The sequence below is a fragment of the Terrapene carolina genome, unplaced genomic scaffold (assembly GCF_002925995.2).
Source record: "Terrapene carolina triunguis isolate 2854851 unplaced genomic scaffold, T_m_triunguis-2.0 Scaffold310, whole genome shotgun sequence".
Classification (NCBI taxonomy): domain Eukaryota; kingdom Metazoa; phylum Chordata; order Testudines; family Emydidae; genus Terrapene; species Terrapene triunguis.
In genome coordinates, this window is record NW_020664661.1 from 999,441 (window position 1) to 1,009,693 (window position 10,253).

Below are 10,253 nucleotides of genomic sequence, written 5' to 3' on the forward strand. Positions count from 1 at the left end.
AGGCCTCTGATACCAAGGTTTATCTCTCAGGGCCTCCTCTTACTACAAGCCTGACAATCTAGCCAGCTTTCTATCCACCTTATAGTCCATTCATCCAATCCATACTTCTTTAACTTGCTCGCAAGAATACTGTGGGAGACCGTATCAAAAGCTTTGCTAAAGTCAAGGTATATCACATCCACCACTTTCCCCATATCCACAGAGCCAGTTATCTCATCATAGAAGGCAATCAGGTTGGTCAGGCATGACTTGCCCTTGGTGAATCCATGTTTCCTGTTCCTGATCACCTTCCTCTCCTCCAAGTGCTTCAAAATGGATTCCTTCAGGACCTGCTCCATGATTTTGCCGGGGACTGAAGTGAGGCTGACTGGTCTGTAGTTCCCCGGGTTCTCTTTCTTCCCTTTTTTAAATATGGGCACCATAGTTGCCTTTTTCCAATCGTCCGGGACCTCCCCAGATTGTCACGAATTTTCAAAGATAATGGCCAATGGCTCTGCAATCACATCAGCCAACTCCCTCAGCACCCTTGGATGCATTAGATCTGGACCCATGGACTTGTGGAATGAAAGATTAATGCAAGTAAGTGTGCTCTATCTAATTTATTAGATTTAAGCACAGACATAAGCAATAGGTTTAGAACATCCAAATACTTACCTAAAGTCTGGAATGGTATTGAGTAATTAACGGCAGATACACAGTGGCCAGTTGCTCACCTGCCGGGGAGTAAAAGTGTCAGGAATATCATCTCTCTTAGGATGGCTTCAGAGGACTGCTCCAAAGTACACTCTATTATCTAGACTTTTTATAAGTAACTTCTACAAAACACATAGGTCATAATGACCCCTAAGGAATCCTCACTCTTCCTAACTTTCAATAAACTTCTAATATCAGAGACACCTGAACTCAAGGTCTTCCATCCACTTATCTTCCTTCAGTCTCAATTATTTACTTTTCTCTCCTCTCTTTTGACCTTGCCTCTAAAAGCCTGCTTTCAAATTAACCCTTAACTAAGCGGTGTTCTATTTTATTAATTCATGGTGGCTGAATGCACATAATATGGTTCCAATTAGCTTGATCATATACTGGGTTACACTCCCTCCCTCCAATCCAGGGCAACACCCCTAGCCAACATAACTATGTCAACAAGCCTCCCGTGTAGATACAGATATGCCGACAAAAGAGTGCTTCTGTCAGCGTAGCTCATGTTGTAGTAAATGTCTACACTGAAGCACTACATCAATGCAGCTGCAGAGCTGCAGCTGTGCCACTGTAGCATTTTAAGTGTAGATATAGCCTGTCACCACCTGTGCTTGAAGAAACAGGGCTTGTGTACATTTGGTAAATAAATAACATCCCCAAAATACCTGGCTCCACATCACCAATTTCTGCTCCAAATGTGAAACAGACTTGTGAGGCCCCCCCCAAATCTCCTGCAGCCTGGAGTCAATGATACTCTTTCCATGGATAAAATCACCAAATAGAAAAGGCAATGAGCAGTTATGATGAAGATCTGACCTTCTACCAGACTTCATTATTAATTCAACCAATGATCCTCAGACAAACATATGTGTTAAGGTGAAGTCATGGTTGATATTACAAATTTCTCAATTAAGAGTAAAAATCCTTCAAAAACATTGTAAGTAAGAAACAAACAAAAACATTAAACAACCAGAAATACAGTGTTAAATGTAAAGAAGCTACTCAGAGTCTGGAAAGTCATAGCAAACACAAACAACTTTAACTCTGCATTTTTCATGATGCCTTGAGAGACTCGGAGCACTGTATCCATCCATAACAAAACTTCACCATAACAATAACACAAAGATCTGATTTTAAGAACTAATTTTTTGTTAACTACAACATGTACATTGAGCTTCCCTCTGTCTTTCTCTCTCCTCTAGGAGGACAGCAGCATCTTGAGCAGGTAGGTGTCCTCTCCTTAAGTGTCAATAGGATGGGAAGGGTTATTAACCTGAAATATTTTCCCAGTAAAGTCCATCCTTGGAGGACTGTCTTCCTTGGGATTCCAGGGATGGAATATGGGATTTTCACCTATAGGCCACTGGATCCTGCCCAAGTCAGCAGGGATCCAGAATGTTTACCATCTGATGAGTGTTCAGAGAATTGTGAAGTATACTAGGGAGCAGAGCCGGGGGGTCTTACTCCAGTTCCCGGTGGGCAGGTGTCCACAGAAAAAAAGAGCACCAGAAATATGATAACAGAGAGTGAGAGATTTTTAAGGATAAAAGGAGGAGATAGGCACCAAATTGTCTTTTCTGCCTTTGAAGAGGTCCTCTCATATTGTTCAGAACAACACAGAGCTCGAAAGTAAATTGGCTTTGGAGACTGAATTTCTTTCTTATCCCTAGAGCTGGATTCTCATGGGTAAGGTTGAAGCACCATGATGGGACACCATGGGGAAAGCTTACACTGCAATTGCCTGAGCTATACCTGCTCTGAGGCTGGCATAAACAAAGTAATTCATTCCCTAGGCTCCTTAGGCCAGTAACTTTCCCTAACATGAATAACAATCTTATTATTTTCTCTAGGCGTGTGGAGGTGAAGCTCCAGCACCAGGTGGAGATTTCTCCTGAACTGTCTGAGAGCCTTAATACTTATAACCAAAGTGATGCTCTAATGGAGACTCAGAGGAAATTCAAAGGTACCGAGAAGGGGAGCTAGAAGGATTCAGTGGGACTACTCATTTCCTTAAAGTTAGGCACATGCACAAGTTAGCAAGATCTCCTCTTTAGAAATTATGCTGGAAATTTTGGACCTTAGCCTCTCTGTGCCGAATCTTGAAACCTTGGAATCTTGATGCCCACATCTTAAAATCAGGGATGATAATATCATGAAAGTAGCACAGTAGTACAGACTGTGCAGCTATTGGAGATTTAGTGCACATGAAGGGTTTGCATTTTGTGTATCAGCCATTTCAATGTGTACTAACTCTGTGTAGAGAAGCCCTTAAAGAATGTTGGTATAATGTCATGAGCTTGAAAAGAAAAGATCCTTTTAAGAGGGCAAGTGAAAGCAACAAGTTAAAGAAAAGAACATATAACAAATGGGATGTGGGAAGGAACTGACAATTGATAAGGGAAGCTACAAATATTCATGAAAAATCTATGACCATTAGGGTTAATGACAATACAGAGGATTTAAAAAAAAAATAAAGTAGAAACAAATGAGATCATAACAATGGTGTAAGTCTATAACCAAATGGAGATGGTAAAATACTTCATGATAAGTACTGGAACAGGTTACCTAGGGAGGTTGTGGAATCCCCATCACTGGAGGTTTTTAAGAACATGTTAGACAAACACTTGTCAGGGATGGTCTAGGTATTGATTCATTTTTCCTCAGCACAATATGATTTCTTGAGGTCCCTTCCTAACTTACATTTCTATGATACAGACAAGGAAGAGGTATTCAGTAAATACTTCTGTTCTTTATTTGGAAAGAAGCTGGATTATATATTCACAGTATATAATGGCGATTCTAACAGGTTAGACTCTAATGATGGGGTCTAAATTAGCTGTTACCACACAAGAAAGAGATCTTGGACACATTGTGGATAGTTCCCTGAAAACATCCACTCAATCTGCAGCAGCAGTCAAAAAGGGGAACAGAATGTTGGGATTCATTAAGAAAGGAAAAAATAATAAGACAGAAAATATTATATCGCCTCTTTATAAATCCATGGTACACCCTTATTTTGAATACTGCGTGCAGATGTGGTCGCCTCATCTCAAAAAAGTTATACTGGAATTGGAAAAGGTTCAGAAAAGGGCAACAAAAATTATTAGGGGTATGGAACAGCTTCCATATGAGGAGAGATTAATAAGATTGGGACTTTTCAGCTTGGAAAAGAGATGACAAAGGGGGGATATGATAGAGGTCTATAAAATCATGACTGGTGTGGAGAAAGTAAATAAGGAAGTGTTATTTTTTACTCCTCATAACACAAGAACTAGGAGTCACCCAATGAAATTAATAGGCAGAAGGTTTAAAACAAACAAAAGGAAGTATTTCTTCACACAACGCACAGTCAACCTCTGTGGATGTTGCCAGAGGATGTTGTGAAAGCCAAGACTATAACAGGGTTCAAAAAAGAACTCGATAAATTCATGGAAGATAGGTCTATCAAAGGCTATTAGCCAGGATGGGCGGGGATTGTGTTCCTAACCTCTGTTTGCCAGAAGCTGGGAATGGACCACAGGGGATGGATCACTTGATGATTGCCTGTTCTGTTCATTCCATCTGAAGCACCTGGCATTGTCCATTATCCTAGTATCTGAACCCCTCACAGTTCAGTGTATGTATCCTCACAGCACTCTTGTGAGATAGGGAAATGCTATTATCTCCTTCTGTACAGATGGAGAACTGAGACACAAAGTGACTAAGGGTATGGCTACACCACAAACTAAAGTGGAACTGTAGCATGGGCAGGTATATCCGTGCTAGCTTCAGGGCATGTCTACATGGTGTAGCAATGCACAGAAGGGGGCTGTGATTTCTAAAATGCACCAATGCTCTGTTGTGCACTAATTGGTCGATGCAGACCCTGCTGGTGCACACTAAACATTCCCTAGAGCACTCTAACTAGTGCAGTTTGAAACGATAGTTCACTAAAGCACACTAGGGAACATTTAGTGTGCACCAGCAGGGTCTGCACACACCAGTTATTGTGCAACACACATTAGTACACTTTAGAAATTACACCCCTGTAGTGTGCATTGTTGCACCATGTGCCCTTAATCTGCCAAGCACAGGTAACAATAGCTGTGAAAACGCAGCACCATGGACCAACAATCTGAGTACATACCTAGGGTTCTCAGCAGGCTTGTACTGGGTGGGGAGCCCGTGCTGAAGTTCATGTGACCACAACTTAATTACCCTTGTTGTCCATGTTAGCTAACCTACCCACGCTACAGTTATACCTTAGTTTGCAGTGCACATGTACCCATAGCGTTCCAAGGCTACACAGGGAAGTCTAGGGTGAAGCAGAGAATTAAACCTAGATCTCCCAAGTCCATGGCTCATGCCCTAACCACTGGGCCATGCTTCCCCTCACCAAAGCTGTCTCCATTTTTGCTCCAGAGTGTCTCTGTGTATTTTGTCCGTCTGCTCCTCTCTGTATGTAACGTGCCTTGCTTCACTTCTGCTATATTAACAAATAACTAACAATAAAACAAAATAAGACATAATTGTAAAATAATTAGGGCTGTCAATTAATCGCAGTTAACACAAGGGATTAATTTTGTTTTGAGCTAACTCGATTAAAAAAATTGTGATTAATCGCAGCTTTTAATCGCTGTGTTAAACAATAATAGAATACCACTTTAAATTTATTATAAATATTTTTTGTTTTTCTACATTTTCAAATATTGATTTCAATTACAACACAGAATACAAGGTGTACAGTGCTCACTTTATATTATTATTTTTATTACAAATATTTGCACTGTAAAAAGATAAAAGAAATAGTATTTTTCAATTCACCATAAAGAGATTGCACTACTGTACTTGTATGAGGTGACTTGAAAAAAACTGTTTCTCTTGTTCCTTTTTTACAGTGCAAATATTTAATCAAAAATAATAATATAAAGTGAGCACTGTACACTATGTATTCTGTGTTGTAATTGAAATCAATATATTTGAAAGTGTAGAAAACATCCCAAAATATTTAAATAAATGGCATTCTATTATTATTTAACAGTGCAATTAAAACTGAGATTAATTTTTTTAATCGCTTGACAGCCCTAAAAATAATCCAATATTCTTCCTCAGTGGAACAATTTTTAGCATTTGGGGGGGAGGAGTCTCCATCAGCAGAAGAGAGAATGCTCTAGTTCAGCCACAAGTTACTAACCCCAAGTGGGAATCACTGGGTGATGTTCTCTAGCCTGAGTTCTGCAGATAGTCAGACCACATCATCCTAATGGGCCCCTCTGGCCTTTGACATCTATGGGATGCTAGGACGAATTGGTAAATAGAAATGAAAAATTGTTTAATTTTAATCCAGCCTCACTAGAAAAAATTGTGTCTTTCTTCATTTCTCAATCTCTGTCTATTTCTTTCTATGCTCCTATCTATGGGCCTCCAAAAGACAAGTTTGTTAATTAATAGAGGGGATATAATTACGAATGTATCAGCATAACATCTAATTTCTGTCAACATTTTTTTTTCTCCGGACAATCTGACATCTGAATTAGAGAAAAAAATATTTCAATCTATGGGAGCAGATGAGAAAGGTAAGTCCTCGTGTGGATTTTTCTCTTCAAAATCTGGTAAAATTCTCACAAAAATCCTAATTAATTTATAAATTTCCTAAATACAAATTAAGCTGAAACAGAGCAAAACACTCCACTGAAATTAAAAAGAAAACAAAAAATTAAATCTAAGGCAATCATCAGTTAAATTCCCACAATAACAGACTCAGCTAGCACCCAAACAACCTTAACTCTGTCCCTCTGCTACATCCTTCTGTCCCCTTCCTGGACTCTCCCCTGCTCTCTCTCTCTTTCCCTTAGGATGGGAAGAGAAGCTTGGGGTCATTGCTTTCTGGAGCGGGGAAAGGATCTCTTCCCCTGTGCCACTTCCTCGGCTGTTTTCCCTGCCCCAGGTATCGCTGGTGGCTTCGCTGAATGTTGCAGGCAACTCCAGCTCTGCTACCTCCCAGTCTGTCTCTGCAGCTAGGAGTGTGGCAGCGCCACAGGGGGAACAAGGAGCAGCTTGGAAGGGTTCTGCACTCATAGCAGCAGCTACAACAGTACCCCTATTGATTGTGGGACAGGAGCTGCAGTGAGATCCCTGCCCAGCCCACCAGGGAGGCAGCTCCTTGCGACAGAAGCAGAAAATCAGGGAGTGTTCTAGTTGGAACAGAGCTGCTGGGGAGTGTGAGAAATGGCCCCCAGCCTCCCCCAGGGCTAAGCTCTGCCTCTAACGCTGATTCTCTCTCTCCCCAGTGAATGTGACTCTGGATCCAGACACGGCTCATCCCCGACTAGTCCTCTCTGAGGATCAGAAAAGTGTGAGATGGGGATTCACACGGCAGAATCTGCCCAACAATCTGGAGAGATTTGACAATGATCCCTTTGTGCTAGGTTGTGAGGGATTCACCTCGGGGAGACATTGCTGGGAGGTGGAGGTGGGGGAAGCAAGAAGCTGGGTTTTGGGGGTTGCCAGAGAGTCTGTGAGCAGGAAGGGAAGGATCAGTGTTAGCCCTGAGCAGGGCTTCTGGGCTTTGCGGCGGAGCGGGGCAGGGTGGTTGGTGGCTTACACTTCCCCTGAGGGGACCCACCTCCCTTTTGCTGATAAACCCAGGAGGATTCGGGTCTCTCTGGACTACGAACGAGGGCAGGTGACATTTTTTGATGTTGATAATGAGGCCCTGATCTTCACTTTCCCACCGGCCTCTTTCTCTGGGGACAAAATCCGCCCTTTTTTCTCAGTTGGGGAAAGAGGAATATACACATCTTTCTCATACCTGTGTGGACCATCCCATATCACAGTGTGTCCCTGAGACATGGGGGAAAATATCCCAATGACTCTCAAGAACGTCACGAGGGTGGAGGACTCTAGCAGTCTTCAGTGGCAGAAAATGAGAGAGAGGTGGAGCCCAGGGAGAGAAGGTGCTGTGGGGAGTGTGAAGGTGGAGTTTGGAGAGGGGAAAACCTATAGAGAAGATGTTTGGGAGTGGAGAGGTGAAGTTGGCTAAGGAGATAGGAGGGGAGGGTCAATTACCCAGCAGAACAAAATACACAAACCTTAACATGCATTGGAGAAGGGGAAACCAATATGGAATAAATGTAATTCTCTTGCAAAAAGGAATGGAAAATGTTTTAAGGGAGAAATTAGGAAAGAAAATCCTTCTTTGAGTCAATTTTATCTTCACTGTACTTTGCTTTGTCTGTATCATTGCAACAGATCTAAATGTCAAAATAAGTTTTGGCAGTTCAATTAACACTCTGCCTTTTAGTAGCTGGCATGTCTGGCTCTAACTGTCACCCACCCCCATTCAGCATGATGCTCTGTTCACTTCTAGCAGTAGCGGGAGAGATTGATGATCCTGCTACAGCCTTAGCTAACAGAGCTGGGTCTCATAGCTCAGGCAGTGGTGGGTCATGCTTTAAGATCCAGAGAGCACCACTTCACTTCCAGCTGACAATAACTCCTTCCCCCCACTCCCCGCAAGGCATGGCATAATATAAACATAGTGGGCCAAATTCAGCCATTGTGATCAACCTCTTCAGCATCATTGTTGCTGGCAAGTGGGGGCACTGGGAGGGGAATTTGAATCAAGATTAAAAAAAATAAAATTCTGGTTTGTTGCAGAGCGCATCTTTTGTGACCAGTATGAGAAACAGGAGCATGTTCACTTTTTGTCGAAATGAACTTCAAATAAAAACAAACATTTGAAAGTCCTGCAGTCCTGTTTGTGATCTCAGGAAATGTCATCATGAGAAATACAGGAGAGATGCTATGTTCTGTGGTAAGGAATCCAGAAGAGAGACTGGGATACCAGACATTATTTTGGAGGTAATTACAATTCACAGGAGAATATTTCACTTGTCTAGGATAAAATTCACCTTGATCACTGAGTGGAAGGCTCTGGTAACATACGAGGTCCGACAGCCAGGATTCTGCCTGTAGAAACAGACAGCATAAGAGATGGGATCTGCCTGGATTAGCGTGGCCTCATAGAAGAGTCCTTCAGAGAACACGTTAATGTTGATGCACTCTATTACATCTGAAAGTAAAGACACAGTCGTGAGTCAAATCAGTGGAGGCTCTTTTCCTACCAGACAGTCCCAATGTAATCAGAGATAGCTGTGAAACAATAGAACAGACTCACTCATGGTGGCATGCCCCCATCAAAGTATTTTGGTTTTCTGCTGAAATAGTTCAGTTTTGGGACATTTGTTTGTTTGATGAAAAATCAAAAAAATGTCATGGAAAGCAGACACTTTTAGTGTAAAATTTTTGTTTAAATTAAACCCAAATTTTATCAAAAATCAGTTTTTATTCAAAAATTTCAACCAGTCTTACTCATAGGGCCATCCCATGAACCTTTCCATAGGTTATCTAGGCCTGCCAAGCATTTCCATTTCTTTTCATAGCTCACAATGGGCTAGCATGTTCTCAGTGGTGATCCATTGATGGTTTGTCAGTCTTCTATGTCCAATGTGGCAAAATGAGATTTTCAAAGCCTCCAGTCCTAAGGGCTTTGGACACCCAAATCAGCAAGAATGTCCTTGCCGTCTCACTGCTTCTGTAACTCATGTAAAGGAAGCAAACCATAGAAATGTAGCCACAACCTTCACTCCAAACAATTTTTTTTTTTTGGTCTGTGGTTAGTTAAGTACTTAAGGTGGAATTTCAACAACACCTAAGTGAGTTTGGTGCATACGTCCCATTCAAAGTCAATGGGATTTGTGCTCCTAACTCCCTTAGGTACTTTTGAAAATTGCAGTCATTAGTTGGGAGCTTCATTTTGAGGATAAGGATCATGAAGCCTCTTAAGAACATGCTGATCTTTGTGTGTGTGAGTTATCCCTTTGAGTTCAAATTTACGCACATGGAGAAGGGTTTGCAGGGGAAAAAATTGAATGGTCACTTTAAAAAAAATGAGAATTTGCATCTGGCAACTTTACATTTATTTATTCTTACTTCACATCATAGCCAGGAGTCAGCACACATGCTAATGTCGCCTTTCACTCCTCAAGTCCCCTGACACTAAACGTGGGGTAAGAGAGAAGTGGCTACAATGGGAGTTCTCCCTGAGCAAAGATTTCAGAGTCCATTGAGACAATGTGAGCCGTACTGTGGTCTATTCCCAGATACAGCAGGAAAATGAAACTCAGCAAACTTCACATCAAAGCGTTTCCTTGGAATTATTCTTACAGATGGGAGTTTCTGCTCCATGGGTATGTCAGGGATGTTGTCCCACTGTCTCAAACCCATGGGTTCCACGATCTGTGTTGGGGGAAGAGGGCTATGCCGGAGGCAATGAATGGAGATCATTGTTGAGGTCCTTTCCTCTGCTCTTCTGTCTGACCTGAGGAGCACGGTCTGTGCAGAGGCTGTGCTGCTAGAACCTCAGAGGCAGGTTGCACTGGCCCCTGTGTCCCCACAGAGAGGAGTCTCAGGAGCAGGCTTGTGCAATGCAGGGGACACATGGAGGCTTCAGGGCTCCAGGGCTCTCTGCTGGTGGCCAGATCATACTAAGGGCAATGACAATGGGCTCTCAG

General features: G+C 42.1%; 1 protein-coding gene across 2 annotated transcripts in view; it reads left to right on the forward strand.

Annotated features, from left to right (window-relative positions):
• The window catches only part of LOC112114572 (E3 ubiquitin-protein ligase TRIM39-like), a 34,341-nt gene extending 25,918 nt beyond the window's left edge, over window positions 1-8,423 (forward strand). Inside the window, exons 3-6 of one of the 2 annotated variants that reach the window (XM_024211349.2) lie at window positions 1,902-1,924; window positions 2,550-2,662; window positions 6,216-6,254; window positions 6,969-8,423. In XM_024211349.2, coding sequence (XP_024067117.1) covers window positions 1,902-1,924; window positions 2,550-2,662; window positions 6,216-6,254; window positions 6,969-7,525 — 732 coding nt within the window. In that variant the 3' untranslated portion in view covers window positions 7,526-8,423. The remainder of the gene's footprint in view (window positions 1-1,901; window positions 1,925-2,549; window positions 2,663-6,215; window positions 6,255-6,968) is intronic. The other variant, XM_024211351.2, reaches the window with a different exon arrangement.
• Window positions 8,424-10,253: the final 1,830 nt, after the last annotated feature.